Source organism: Mycetomoellerius zeteki, unplaced genomic scaffold, assembly GCF_001594055.1.
Source record: "Mycetomoellerius zeteki isolate Tzet28-1 unplaced genomic scaffold, Tzet1.0 scaffold120, whole genome shotgun sequence".
Classification (NCBI taxonomy): domain Eukaryota; kingdom Metazoa; phylum Arthropoda; class Insecta; order Hymenoptera; family Formicidae; genus Mycetomoellerius; species Mycetomoellerius zeteki.
Genome location: NW_017256127.1, coordinates 1,040,290 through 1,056,109, shown reverse-complemented (window position 1 = coordinate 1,056,109; position 15,820 = coordinate 1,040,290). Strand labels below are relative to the sequence as shown.

The following is a 15,820-nucleotide window of genomic DNA, read 5'->3' as shown; positions in this document are numbered from 1 at the left end:
TCTTTTAATATACAAAAAGGTATTTTTTATTAAAGGGAATAATAGAAATTTATATTTCAAGATTTCTTTTTACTCTGGAATGACCTGGAACACCTGGAGATAGTCCCGTGGCTACTTTGTAAATTTAATAGCGAATTCGGTTGGACGCAGTAGTGCATATTAAAGCTATTGTACACTGATTTATGCCTGTATTCATAATCCTTATATTTAAAGCTTCCTTAAGTTCATCTTTAGATGCTTAATAAAATAATTATATTGTAAATATTATTTGTTATACATTCTTATAGTACAATCTAATAATAAATTAACTAGAACCCTATATCGGTCGAAGCTAGATCTTGAAATGCATAAATAATTCAATCTTGAATCACTAAATATGCTATATATGTATTTTTTCCAGCAAAGATGTTAATATGCTGAATTGAGAGCGTTGTGTTATGACACCGGTTATGATTAAGATGTATATATGTACTATACATTAAATATACATTGAAATTGTAAGTATAATTAAAATAATGATTTATGCAATATTAACTTAAACAATTAGCATATATCTATTATCTGTTTTAATAATTAACATATGTTATAAAAATGAATAAAATGTGGATAGGGACATTAATATATTAAAAACATCATAAAATATTAATATTATCAGATTAAAACAATATTATAAGAAAAAAATACTAAAAAACCAATAATGATTTCAAACAGACAAAATTAAAGCTAACAATATATATTTAATAATTAATTCAGTGAACAAGTTGGCTTAAAAACACACCAATATAGGAATAGTTATAGTTACCCTATACATTCTAAGTGCATTTGCTTTGACACTCACAGCACTTGTAAACATCATTTGTTCTTTATATTTTCATTTTTGTTGTTTATCAAATATAAAAACATCATTGTTTATTTTAAACGCATTGAATATGTTTATTTTAAAAACGCATTGAATATTGATATTGAAGATTGAAAGATTGAAATTTGACCAATCAAAACAATAGGAGCTAAAATTTCTTTGTCCTCACTGGTCACATTTTAATCTTCAATCTTCAATCTCAATCTTCAATGCGTAGTCTGATTCCGGCCTAATGCTGGATTCACACTGCATCCTTCGACGCTCTGCATCCAATCAGAAAACAGGATTCCGATAATACGAAGCAAAATTCATCGGAATCCTGTTTTCTGATTAGTTGCAGAACGTCGTACGACGAAAATCGGATGCAGTGTGAATCCAGCATAAGGTACATACTTTCATGCATGCTCCAAGAAAAAGGTGCACACCGCAAACAATTATGACACGTGCAAGTGCAATCTTTGTACATCTGTGTACATTCAGACAGTTTTACTGATGACGGTGATGGCACGCGAGAGTGACAAGAGTGACATTACAATCGTCTCGGTATGACAAACAATCGTGGAAAATGGAGGATGACGTCGATATTTATGCGGACTTATCGAGTTTCAATTTGATTCCCGAAAAAAAAGTGAGAATTACTGACAATAATACTAATTCTGGTTAGCGTAACTTCATCGTTGCACGATTTGTGTTGCACTTGCCTACAAGGATAAACAACCTTTGATTTCACAAAGATATGAACTTTAGAAAGGATATAAAGCAGTGTACAGTGATTTATACGTTTACACATTAAAGAATAAAATTGTGTCTCCAATTTTAACGATAGATAATATAATGTGCACATATGTCAATATAACCTATAAAATATTTCCCGCGCGCGCCATAAAATAATATCTTTATGTTTTGCTGTTTTATACTTTTCGATTAAATTTAAAGTTTTTAATGTCCGTATTATAATCAATTATATTTATTAAATGCATTACTTAATGTCTCTTATATGAGGAAAATTTTATTATTTTATTAATTTGTTTGCTATCCTTATTAAATAAAATAAATATTTTAAAATAATATTTTTATATTTTTTTGTTTTATATTACAAACTACACAAAATATGAAAATTTAAATACAACAAGATATACTAAGAATGCTACCTTTATGCATATTTAAACTTATATAGGGCATTATTTTTTATCAAATTAAGATAGCTTTTAATATATAACATGACTCTACACTTGATATAATATATAATAAATTTATGTCATTTCAAAGAATTCTTTCATAAACTTATAAAAATAATCCAAAAATCTTAAAATAATGTTTGGAATAAATATGCTGATGAGATTATTATAAAGTATGAGAGAAACATTTCTGATACAAAATACGCAAGGAATAACATACACATCTAATGCATCCATTTCATTGAACAGTCTTAGGCCCAGTTCCACAACTGACGGTTAACTCTTAACCGAGATTTAACTTGTTTCTCATCTCTTTTCAATTCTAAAATTGGAAAGAGACAATGAATAAGTTGAACCTCGGTTAAGAGTTTACCGTGAATTGTGGAACTGAGCCTTAGGACCACTTTTACCAACTCCGGTTAACTTAATCGGAGTTGGTAAAAGTGGCCTTTAGTATGTACTGAAGATGGCTAAAAAATTAGCCGAAACATGTATATTTAAAATATTATAATTGTTTATAAATTAAAAGTATATGACATAGTATTGACATTGATATCTATCGCGCACCTTATACAGCGATAATTCCCAATAGCCATTAATTTGTTACTAGATTATAATATAATATATAATTTAAAGAACATTTATTTAAAAAATTAAAGTATATATAAAGTATATGTATGTATGTCTTTATATATATATATATATATAGCATAAGAATATTAAGAACTACTGTTATTATTGTTATCATTGTTTTATGTCTACAACAATAATAATTTATAAAAAAATGATTTTTATATGAAGTATAGTGATACAATCTACCAAATACTAAGTTGATGTTTTTAAATTGTTATCAAGGACCATGATTGTAACTGCAAGGAATTAAAGGAAGAGCTTAGTTCACTTTTAAGCAAAAACGAAAATCTGCAGAAACATAACGCTAATTTAGAGAACAATTTGTCTTCCTTATTGAAAACTGCAAGAGCTGAAATTACACGGAAGGACAAGACAATAGATGATCTGAGGAAACGGTATGAATAATATAAACTGTTATATTGACAAATCCATTTCTAACATTACCAAAAATGTTTACAGATTGGATGATGTAACCTTCAGAAGGAGACACAACTATAAATCTCGAGATCTTTCTAATCGTAAATCACCATATCAACATAATGTAAGAAAGTATGAAGATACTTCCTCGATACATTTACAAGAAACTGAAGAAACTGAATTTTATCAAATTCAATTCTGTCACGACGAATATAAAAGTAAAAAGCAACAGAATGAAGTTCATCGGATGCCTACAGTATTTGGGGAAAGATTGCATAAGAAAATTATAGAAGATAAAAAAGAAGAGGAAAAGCAAAAAGAATTAATAAAACTTGCTGCAGATACTAAAACGAAGGATATTTCTAAGGAAAATATTGAAAATGATAAGAAGACTGGATCTCCATTCAGTATGAATAACAACGACAATGATTCTAATATCGAACGATATTATAGTTCAGGTAGATTAAAGATATATTTATTTTTTATATGGTTATATGTATCATTTAAGCTTATACAAAGTATCCCTTCTTATGTCCCCCTCCGAACCATACAATTTTTGTTTGAAACATTTTTCCGTATCTATCATAGTTTTCGAGAAATCTTAATACATTATTTGAAATGGGACGCCCTGTATAGAATCATAAAACAGTTTTTATTTTTTGTATATTTTTTTTTATCTAATGGAAGAATTTTTTATTAACTTATCTTTATTAAACATTATTAAGTGAACGTTTATATTAAAATTTATATCATGCGTGTTAAATATTTGTTACTATTTATCTGTATCTTGAAGAAAGTGTATAAAAAATTTAGAATATATCTTATCTTAGGATATCTCTCTCTTAACCTAAGAATCTCTTAGAATATTTAGAATATCTTAATCATATGCAAACTATATTTAAAGACAGTTGAATAATAAACTTAGTTTGAAGATTGTAATTACATCAGAACGTAATCTTGTTACAGAATCTTCGTACAGAAAGAATTTGATGAAAAGGACGAATGAAGAAGAAGATACAAATAAACACAAACGTATAAAAATTGAAAAAAATGAAGAGAAAACTGTGACCGAAGAAACGAATAATTATCTTACACAGTATGATCTAGCAGACAATTTTGCGCAATATGAGATAAAAGATAGTCTCAAAGTCGAAGATCGATTGGATGTAGCGCATTCTTTTAAAAAGGAAGAAGTTTCGTTCTGCGATAAACATAGAGCTGCTTCAGAATATCGAGACACCAAAGAGAATCCAAGTTGTACAAACGGATGGAGAAGCGAGACGAAAAGTAAATCAGCAAAAGATCATGACAGTTCCTATATCAGGAATGGTCACGCCCATAGTTTACGAAATTTTCGGACTTCAACTTCACACACAACTCATGTTTCAGAAAGATTTAACAGTGGTTACAAGAAAAATGAGCACAGGAATAGTCCACCAAGAAGAAGAAGCTACTCTAGAAGCAGGAGCGATTACGAGAGTTCGAGCAGTCATCGTTTACGTGAAAAATCCAGTAGAACATATAAAGAAACGAAGTATGATGATTATAAATATGATAGCCGATATAAATATGACAGATTAAAAAGGAACTACGGGAACGAAGAAAATGATAGGAGAACGAGACATAGGCGTGAAAAATATGATGATCTAAGGGATAAATATAGATATTCATCTAGCGACGCTGAAGATAAAGAAAGTAGTAACTCGTACAAGAATAAGAAGCACGAAAATCGCAGAACAAGAAAGGAAACGGCAAGCATTTTAAATGATAAAAAATTATACGAAAATGATAAAGCGGAAACTAATTTACGAGAGTCTTCTAGTCGACCAATTGTAAATAGTACAATGAATTCCAGTGCTGATAAAAATGTTGAACAGCATAAAATGAAAAATGAATCAGAAATTAAATTTAAAGACTTATCAGAAGTCATGTCCATACATATCGTAAAGAAAGACTTGGAACATGTTCCGGAAGAAGGCGAAATTTTAGATAGTCCTGAGAAGAAAAATAATTTTACAAAAATCTCCGAAGAGAATAGAAGTGAGGAAAATGTAAAAATTGTTCCAGTTGTAAATAAAAATGAAGCTATTTCTGTAAATGCATCCATAGATGATAAATTAATATCGCTTCAAAATGACGCAAGTGGTACAAAACAGTTAGAAGTGGCGGATATTAGTACAAAAAAAGTTGAAGTAGCGTCACGTCTTATACAAGAAAATTCGAAAGATTGCGAAGAAATAATTCAATTAAATTCTTGTAAAAGTGATATGGTAGCTGATGAAATACATAATTGTATAAAAGATAAAGATAAATGTAAATCTCTTGATAAAGATTTAATGGAGTCTACTGTTCAAAATATCGAAATAACTGAACAAATGTGCGATAGTGATATTGACAGTAGTGACAAAAATGATACTAATAAAAAATCGAAGGATTCTATTATTGAAATTATTAAAATCAAAGAAATAATTGATTTTAATATCGATAGTGACACTAAAATCAAAGAGATAGATGATTCTAGTATAGAAAATGCTTCTAAAAAGAAGAATATAAGCAATCCTAATATTGGAAATGTCGTTGAAATCACAGAGATGAACAATTTTAATAATAGTGATAGTATTCATAATATTGATGATGAATTAAGAATTTCTACTGTTAAAGTTACAAAAGTGGAAGCTATGCTTAATTGTGATATTGAGGATAAAAGTCAAGCATCACTCGAAAGGGAGACTTTTCATCAAATGTCAAATAAAAGCGCCATCGAAACATGCCTCAACGATCATAATTATGTTCAGAATTCTTCTATCAATGTCTCTAATCTCGATACAATCCAAAAACCATCTTTGAGATCAGAACACAGTGCAGCTATTTTGGATACAGCAACTTTAAAGGAAACGAAAGCGGAAGAAACAATCAATATTCAATCAGTTGGTATTAAAAAGACGATATCGTCTATAGTAAAGAATAAAAAGAACCAACAAAGCAGAGGAATATTAATTTCGCATCGTCGAAAAGCCGTGATACTGAGCGACAGTAACGCGTCTATGACCGTCCTGATGAATACAGCGAAAACGTCCTCTGTTACTAATAGTTGTAACAACGATTCTACTTTGAAACCGCGTGCCTGTAAAATATCGCGAATGACTGCAAAAGCAACTTGTAAATAATCATTGTACATTTCCTACACTTATAAGAAATATCAATAAAACTCGATTTATAAACAAGAAATCAATAATGGGAATAGTTGATCGTTCAAAATGGTACGATATTTTTTAATTAGTTTTTTATCTTAAGCTTTAAATCTTTCCAATATTATTTTCTTCGCGCGTGTGGATGCATGGAAGATCAATTTAGTTGGAAATAAAAAAAACGAATTATAAAAATGAAACAAATGTTCTTTATGCCGATGTCAAAAAATTGATAATTGGCGTAAACTTGGAATTGCTTTTTCAAATTTGTCGAGCGTCTGCTCGTACAATAAAAATAATTTCAATCAAGCTCCAATTAATAAAATCAACAATTTATATAATTGCTTCTAATCTAATTTTTCTTTTCACATACGAAAAAATTAATTTTATTTATATTAACAGAATAAATTTTAGGCTGGCTTCTTACATGCTGCAATAAAAGGTTTGATCTTATTGTTATCTATTGTTTAGTCTTGCTCCTCTATTTCTATTTTCGTATCAGTTTGCTTCTTTCTCATTTTTAATTTAATACATGGTATTTATTATCTTGCTATATTTATTTTGTCTTTTGTATGTTTTCAAATATACTTTCTTATTTACAAACTTATTGATATGTTAATATTTTCTTTAATTGCTAATTAAATGTTACTTATCCTCTATAATTCCATTCGTGTCTGTATATTTATATGTTAGTGTTTATAATCATTATTGCATATTAATATAAATGATTTATCATTATTATTTTATTATATTAATTATTTATTTATTAAAGATATAACCTTACAAACAGCTTCATTGCTGATGCTCCAGTAATTCTTGAAGTGCTGCTTTTTACTATGTTTGTCTTCATATTATAGCATCTGCACACTTCAATAGAATTATTATTAAATTATTAATGATACAGATATTATTCGACAAATTAATCAATAAACACATCGATTGTCAAATTAATTGTAGATTGCATCTATAGATGAATGCTAGGCATTCGCCGATTCGATTTCGAGAAGGAGGAAATAAAATTTTATAGCCAGTTCGAGATGAGAGATAAATATAAAATTATAAATAAAGTATATATTAAAAAATAATCGCCTATACCGGCGAAACAAAGTCCCTTTTAATTTTACAATGACGGTCAACGTCAATTTGGAGCTCGGTCGAAGCGGACCCGAGCGAGGACATTGTACATCGATTTATGGTAGAAGAAGTCTTCTACCACCATGCATCGATTAGCGCGGAAGAGAAGCGGCCGAGTATCGATCAGAAAATAGCCGGCGCAACGACGCTGATACGCGCGCGTCGGCCGTTGACGTCACCGGCTCGGGAGTCGGGGGTGGTTGGGGGTGAAAGGAACGTCCATGCGCCGCACCGCCGCACTTGGCATTTTGGCAGTCGCAGAGGACGTCGGGATGACCCGCGCCATGGACATCGTCGCCGTCGCCGTCCCGGTCGCTCACTAACGCGCTTCTAACTCGCGACGCACGCGAGCATGTGCTCCTAGACACGCTGTGCCCCTCGCCGCCGATCCTCCGCTACCCGACGACGAGAGCGAGATCCGCGCTCAGTCGCGGCCGTCCGCGTCGCGTTCGCTTCCGGCGATAATCGATCGGCGGCGTTTTCGCACGCAATCCGCGATATCCCGGGTCATCAAGATGGGTTCTGTAGTGCTCAAGTCGCTCTCGGTGCTCCTCGGCATATTCTTCGTTTTTGTCGGCACCATGAAGCTGACTTCGCACATCAGCAAGGACTTGCACAAGGACCTGGTGAGTTAAATCGTCCACGAGCAAGGAATCGATCCTCTTCCTTGCTTATGTGATATTTAACGGGGCAGTATCCTGCGATTGTATACAAGAAAGATAAATGGCGATGTTAATAAACGATCGAATTTAATCATTGTCAAACTTATCTGTCATTATAGTTGAAATTATGATTAGGTTTAACAATGAACGCGACTGACAAGTTCCGATGAAACTGATAAAAAATTATCGCTCACTGCGGTTTAATATTGTCGAAATTGGCAGTTGATTTAATTCATGTTTATTTCTATCAATGTAAATTAACTTTAATCTCGGTATAATTTATTCTCTATCTTTTTCTGATTCTTAGAATTAGAAAAAGATGAAAAGTAAGTTATAAAGCAAGATTAAAGTTAATCTACATTGGTAGAACCGGACATTGATGTCGTTATGTTTTTATGTCAAAATTATTAGTCAATGTTAGGTTTCACAGCGTTGACAGACGATAAGCGATTTACAAAAAATGATTTAAATTATGTAGTATTGTATTTATCTTGTAATTGCTAAATTATTGTCTTATTATAATTACTAAATTATTTTAACATTTAATTATAAATAATTGGCAGCGGTCATCGCACGCAAACTTCCGCCTCAAAAACTTCCGCAATCAACATTAACCGATAAGTTTAAGCTTTTGCTTTAGATTTCAATAGTCGTTCGTTCGATCTGCAACCGTCAATTGATTCATCTAAAAATTATCCCGTAAACGATGTTTCATTATTTAACTGATTAATTAATTAAATAATAAAAAGACAATCATTTCACCGCGTCAAACTGTCTAGCGGGCTGACTGACTGGACGCCATTTGTCACGCGATTTATATCGTCCGTCTCTTCTCGTTTTATTTTTATGTAATTTCACGGACGTCGACGTTGGTGCCAAAGTGGATGGATACGTCGAGTGCAAGCCGCCTCGTGTATCCGCCCGCTCTGTCACGGCCTGGCTTTGTTATGTAACATTTATATACTTGAAGCTTGCCGCCGCTACCCTTGATTCTGTCGCTACATAATCGCGTGTGCGCACGCTTGCGACAACGGCGTTTCCTCTGGTTTCCCCTTGCCCAGGGCCGCCGCAAGTAGGTGTGCAAGTTGTAGTTGTACATCCCAGAGAGAAATGACAATGGAATCAATGTCGAATCGATGTCGATTCGACGTCGAAATCATCGAATCGACGTTGATTCGACGTCGATTCCATTGTCATTTCTCACTGGGATACTACGATACATACACTGCCCCAAAGGCGTATTAACAAGGGAAGCACCAAACTAAGTTTTATCCTTATCTGCAAACATATTTTTAATTTTTTATCTGCAATGGATTTTTGCTCAGCCCAATTTTTTTTACTGTTTCTAAGCTTTTAAAAAAATTTCAGAATTATTTTTCAATATCTTTTCCGCAACAAGATCCCTATTAATAAGATATTTTTAAGAGGAGAAACCGGATTTCACCCTCCTTTTTATTTACGATAAAATTTGAGAGTGAAATTTTACTTGTATGAAAAAAGATTCAGATTACAAAAAAAGAGTTAAAAATAAATTTTCCAGTTCAATCGTGTGTGCACGTTTCTGTCAGATTTAATTTCTTCCAAAACTGTTTATAATTTAGAAAAAAAACCAAAATCTAATCGCAAAATCTAAAATCATTAGTCGGAACAGATAATTATTTATTTGCCGTTGCTATTAAAATTTTTTAATACAAAGAGGGCCACATATATACGTACAAAACCATTTTAGTACCAGGACCCCTGAAAAAAAACCGTATACAAAAAACTAGTGAAATATATGTATATGTTACGTATACTATAGTATTTCCCTATTTTTTCGTATACGTTTCTTTTCAAGAGAATAGAGGCCTAGAATATCGATTATTTCTCTAGAACGGAAATGTAAAAAATGAAAACTTTCTTTATTAATTTTAATAGTACAAAATTTTTACGTTTCACATTTTCTAGGAAAAAATAACATAATCAAATTGCGCCTTGTCTAAAAATGATATTTATAAACATGTCTTATTTAAAATATTAGTAGTAAATAAAGTAAATAAAAATTAATAGGAGCGGCAAAATCTCTTTTGCACAAAGGCGCCTTATGTATTAACGGCCCTACCCTTGTCAGCCGAAGCTCCCAGCGTCCGTTTCCCACGATGTTCAATTTCCGAATTATTAACGGTCCAGAGATGAAAAACTCGACGACAAATACGGATGACACGGTTCACATGGCGCTACGTTTATCGGGTTAACGTTTGGGCTCACAGTGGCCCCCCTTCCTCGGAAAAATGTGATGAAAGGCGCAGTTGATCGATCCAACGAATTATTAACCGATTCCACAGGTTGATACATGTCGAACAGCTCCCGGCTGTACGATGATGTTACATTGTCGGCGATTATTTCTTCAAAATAGTCGACATAATTTTATAAAGGAATAGAATATTTAGGATCAATCTTGAAAATAGAAATAAGGAAAATTGAGCAACGCTATGGCAATGAATTAGTACGAATTAAAGAGCAAAGTAGTGTAATTTAAAAATTTGTCTTTAAAGTAGATTATTTTCAGCACATTTAGATCTATATATATATGTATATAAAATAATTTTTGGATATGTCTTTGTATAGAGGAAGAGTTTTAAGTTAATATATCTTGCGTCGATTAGAATAGACAGTGCATCTGCGATCGCGCGAGTCTGATGAAATACGAATTTTTTAATTATACAGTTATTATTATATTATTTACACTTTTCGATATTTTTCCCGATTCATCCAGGTGTTTAGGAAAGTTAATACTAAAAATAAATAATATTAAAACTATTATTACATTCTACAAACTAAAATTATATCTAGTGTTAAAAATGACAAAATGTCAAAAAATTCTTAAAATGATCGATGAAAATATCAATAAAAATCAGTTTGGAATAAATAACACAGACGCCAATGAAACATGAGCAATAACAATATTATCAATTTTTTATTTTTTCGAGTTTATTTTCTACAACCTTCTACATTGATATAATTCGATATATTAATTCTCTTGTAATCTTTATTTGAAATGGTCAAAGAGAAAGAGGATAAATCGTTGTGAGGAATGCGAGATGTGGTGCCAAATAGTATTAAGATCTTCAAAACACTCTTCTACAAATTATGTTTTTTGAACTTTGTACTGCATTCTCTTGGAAAGTAACTAACCAATTTTTATAATTTATTTTAAATTCTTTGAAAGCAACTGGACTATGATTTTTTTGTTTAATTATTTAAAAAAATTATAATATCACACAAAGTTACGAGCAATCAAAATTAAATGAAAAAGCTAACTCTTTTCAAATCATAATTAAAATTCAGATGTAATTTATGTAAAAAAACACATCGAATTAAAAATGTTTTTGTCAATTATATCAGAAAAAAAATAGAAGAATAAAAAAAATTATTGCCGTATTGTTGACTCAGTGACGAAAAAAAAGTAACGCAATAGGTAATTACGCTCTATGGCGGAATTGTATCCTCCTTCTTAATTAAGGTCGACCAAACACCAAAATTATATGGCATTGCGAGTCGCAACGAGGCCAAGGGCATCAGAAAAAAATACAATTTTTGAAACCTGATGAATTGTAAGGTACGACGCATGCCGTGTCACCTAGCTCGTTATAGACGGTATAAAAATACACGCGGTAATGCGTGCTCGATAATGTATAGGTATCAAAGTATTACAATATATTATGTAGTATTAAAGATCAAACATTGATACGGCTATGTGGAAACACACAATTAATCATTAATATAATTTTATTGAACCTGAATTATTTAAGCAATAAATTGATTATTAATCAATTAATTATTATTTGTAATAAACATAAAATATTTTATTACTGTTATATTTTTCCTTTTGTCGAAAGCCGATTTTCCATTTCTCGTATATGATTTCGTAAAAAAATGTAAATCTTTTTTTTTGCAAAATATAGAAAGATATATATTTATTACTACGAGTTAATGAAATATGTTACGTATTTAACATTACGGCTTAATGTAAATTTTTAATGTAAATGTGAACTATCAATGTGTCATTCCGCTATTTCAGAATCTCCGACATTGCCCAACGAAAGTGATATTAAGGTAAACACTCGTGCAGATTATTTGGTCAACTGCCAATAAACTCGCAAACTTGCTGGTGAATGATATTTATATACTTGGTGTATTAGAGCAAGTCAGGTTTTCTACAAGTCCTCGAATTGTTTGAGGCTGCCAAAACGGGCTCTCGATTATTTCACCATTATGTAAATACAATGCAACAAACTCAGCGTCCAACAAGAGTTATTTTTTTTTAGAGATGAGCACAATAAGATGTATTTTATTTATCTCTAAAATAATTTTTTTCTTTAACTGTTATATATTTAATTATACTCTATATTCGTAAATATTTTACGTCAAGTATCTATGTTTTAAATGAGAATTCTATTGAGGACTCATTTAAAATTAAGGAAGAAATATAATTTGTTATTCACGTTTTTTGTTTGCAGTGCGATTCGTCGCAATAAAGAATTCTTTTTTACTTAGCTATGATTAGGAAACTACTTTTGTATTATGAACTGATGAAGAGTCTGTGTTAGTTGAAACATTTTCATTTTTATATATGATTTTACTTCTGAAAAGTCAATGTATTTAATATCCAAATTGTTCGATTTTTTTTGCTGTGCAAACTAACGAGCCTGCTCTCTATTTTTTTTATTACTTTTATATTTTTATTACTCTATATTTTGTTAAAGAAAAAAATATTCTAATTTTTGACAAGAGAGATATCGTGATATATGTTAAATTTATCAGCAAACACTATATACTGATATATTAGTTATGTATTTAATTCTAAACAATAAATTAACAAAGAAGACTCTAAGAATAAATCAATATAACAGAGAGATATAAATTAGCCGCATGAAAGCTGATATCGATGTGTATAAAATTTATTAGTCAATTTTATAAAAATCAATTAAATGTTTAAAACATTTCGACCATTGTTTTCGATCTTCCTCAGTACTTACAATTTAAACACGAAAAAAATTTAATTCTAGGCATAATTAAGTATATATTAATAGAATAGTCTTACTTTTTATTTTCACTGAAGAGATTTATCAGGATTTTAACAGGATTTTTAATATTTTTAATATTTTTAATATTTTTAATATTTTTAATATTTCAGAGAAAGGAATATGTCAAGTACGCAAAAGTATTCCCGCTTTCGGGAACACTTGACTTTAAGGTGCCCAGCAAATGGTATCGGAGAGTCGTCGGCTCGCTCGAGATTATCTGCGGCCTCGCCATGGCGATTATTCCAAGTCGTAGGTGCAAAAAATCAACCACCTTCTTTCATCATAATGTCCTCCCTTTGTAATCGTTCTGTCGAATTATCAGTTTCACAAATATTCAATTTTGTAATTGTATCATCAATCTCCTATAATATTATAGTTCTTGAACCATAGATTCTCTCACGAATATTTATTATTATATATGTTTCTGCTGATCTTTAATTGCCTTAATCTTGAATCTTAAATATTAATTTTTATAGAATTTTAGAGATTCGAATTCTCTCGATAAGTTTTTATTTTTGCGGGTTTCTCACATATTGTCATCTGCTCTCTTACACTTATTATCCCACGCAAATTCTTAACTTTAAGGAGGCCAAGTGGTTTGTAACGTTTGTATAGTTTAAATTGGAGACGAAATTTGTGAATTTATTTTAAAGGAAGGAATAATAATTAGACATAAATTCTCTCTTAGGTGTTATTTACTACTGTTTAAGATGTAGAAAATTAAATTATAATATGAAATTTATTAAGAATATATAGGAATCATTGAGAGGCAGATCGAAAATTTCGATTCAGTTTTGCCTGCACGATTTCATGACTTTTAAAAAAGCAATCTGTTATCTTTTTTATCTAGTTTTCCTCGTAACACTTTTACAATACTTTTACGGAATCTAAATAAATATTAGGAAAATTGCAAAATGAAAACGACATGAATATATATATACTATGTCAATTTTAACATAAAAAAATCAGAATTTGACGTTTATATTATTATTTTGAAATAGCAATTTTCTAATGATTTGCTTTTTAGGATCAATCTGTAAAGTATCTTAAAAATTGGATAAAAAAAATAGATCAGAAAAACAATAAATAGCTTTCTTCAGAAATCATGGAATCGTAGCAAAACATTCGAAATTTTCAGACCTGTCCTCAATGACACACTTTTTATATTTTTAATAAATTTTATATTAAAATGTTAATTTTCTACATCTCAAATATAGTAATAAACAATATCTAAAATATAGTCAATCACGAAAACTGTGTTCATTTACATTTCTTTCTTTGAAATAAATTCGCAAATTTTGCCTTTAATTCGACTTTCAATTGATTCATAAATTTTGCTTTCAATTTGACCTTCAATTGATACAAACCTTTTGTCCTCTTTTAATCATTGGCTATGTTCAGCAGAAAAACAGCTTTGCAACTGTCGTAAAATTCTTGAATATGATTAGTTTATACATTTAGATCCAGTGAGGAACTACTGGGCAAGTCCAACCATATTAAAGAATTTTACAACAGTTGCAAAGCTGCATTTTCTGAACGCAGCCAATGCATCAAAGAAATTGCCGTATTTGATGAACAGAACTGGTTCATTGCAGTAATCATCTGTAAATTTCTTCCAGACAAAGTTAAAAACTTATCGAACACAGTGCTACTTCTTTTGATGCTGATGGCCGTGTATTCTCATTACATGGTTAACGACAAATTCGAAAGGATCGCCCCGGCACTGGTAAATGATTATTTATCGACATTATATGTTCCACGAGCTGTAAATTAAACGGTTTCAGGTATTCTTCTTTATGCTGACGGGGCGATTGGTGATCGATTGGCAGCTCAGGCGAGGAAACGCGCAATCGGTGACGGCGAACGGTGTCGATGACAGAGCTAAGAAGCAAGACTGAGTGGGATTACAGTTGGAGAACGTGTTACCTGTTTTCACTTTAAATCTCTTAATTCTGCGATTTCATTTCTGGGACACTGATTCTGAGAAAGATTAATTTATTTATATATAGACTCTTGTTCCCATTTTTTCAAAAATAAAAAATAACATTTTCTCTTAAGGCACCGTTATTTAATATAACTTTTTAAATCTTTTATATTCAAATATTTGACACGCAGTAAAAAAACTATCTAATATGTAAGAGGCAAGAAAATGATGATTTAGGATTCTATGAATCAAGCTTGGAAAAGAAATGTACTTCTCCGAAAGGGGTTGCAAGAGGAATATATAATTTACTTCACAGTGATCAGTTTTAATGTGATTAGTGAGATGAATTTTTGTTGCACTCTACGTGTTACTCTGCGCACTATATCGTTATATAGTTTGCAGAATAAAAAGCGAGCGACGTTAAGACGTGATAAGATTTGTAATTAATGGAAGTTATGTAAAGTTTTATTATGACGGAATATTTTTTATCACCGATGCGGAACACTCGATAAATATGTGATGTGTATATTTTCTCCGATAAATATTATTTAATTACCATTAAAAATCTATAAATACAAACTTTGAGTTTTGGTGATAGCAATTGCAGTCCGATGATCAGTAAATGTTGTTTTCGCTAATTGATGATAGTGATTCATCCCACAATATCGGTCCATTAAGACACCATTGCATTAATGTCGATTGTCGCTAGTCACGATTAAAGAAATTGTTTCTCTCTCTATTTATATTATAGTTAATACA

The 15,820-nt window shown here is 30.9% G+C and overlaps 2 protein-coding genes across 2 annotated transcripts; both read left to right on the top strand.

The window, feature by feature from the left end:
• The first annotated feature begins 1,356 nt into the window (after positions 1-1,356).
• On the top strand, positions 1,357-6,341 carry FLASH (FLICE-associated huge protein). Its single transcript, XM_018461301.1, has 4 exons — positions 1,357-1,487; positions 2,893-3,065; positions 3,130-3,545; positions 4,054-6,341. Exons 1-4 carry the CDS (start codon positions 1,425-1,427, stop codon positions 6,252-6,254), a joined length of 2,853 nt encoding a protein of 950 aa, XP_018316803.1. The 5' UTR covers positions 1,357-1,424; the 3' UTR covers positions 6,255-6,341.
• Positions 6,342-7,924: 1,583 nt separating this feature from the next.
• Positions 7,925-15,195, top strand: LOC108731120 (transmembrane protein 35). Its single transcript, XM_018461233.1, has 4 exons — positions 7,925-8,035; positions 13,248-13,386; positions 14,757-14,863; positions 14,922-15,195. The coding sequence occupies exons 1-4, from the start codon at positions 7,925-7,927 to the stop codon at positions 15,033-15,035; spliced, it is 471 nt and encodes a 156-aa protein (XP_018316735.1). The 3' UTR covers positions 15,036-15,195.
• The last annotated feature ends 625 nt before the right edge of the window (positions 15,196-15,820 follow it).

Excerpts from the sequence above, each read along its gene's own strand:
- FLASH (XM_018461301.1), top strand. The coding sequence starts at position 1,425 with ATGGAGGATGACGTCGATATTTATGCGGACTTATCGAGTTTCAATTTG. Across the intron at positions 3,066-3,129 it reads ATAGATGATCTGAGGAAACG|ATTGGATGATGTAACCTTCA; the intron begins GTATGAATAATA and ends AAATGTTTACAG. Across the intron at positions 3,546-4,053 it reads CGAACGATATTATAGTTCAG|AATCTTCGTACAGAAAGAAT; the intron begins GTAGATTAAAGA and ends ATCTTGTTACAG.
- LOC108731120 (XM_018461233.1), top strand. The coding sequence starts at position 7,925 with ATGGGTTCTGTAGTGCTCAAGTCGCTCTCGGTGCTCCTCGGCATATTC. Across the intron at positions 8,036-13,247 it reads AGGACTTGCACAAGGACCTG|AGAAAGGAATATGTCAAGTA; the intron begins GTGAGTTAAATC and ends TTAATATTTCAG. Across the intron at positions 13,387-14,756 it reads CATGGCGATTATTCCAAGTC|ACAAAGTTAAAAACTTATCG; the intron begins GTAGGTGCAAAA and ends AATTTCTTCCAG.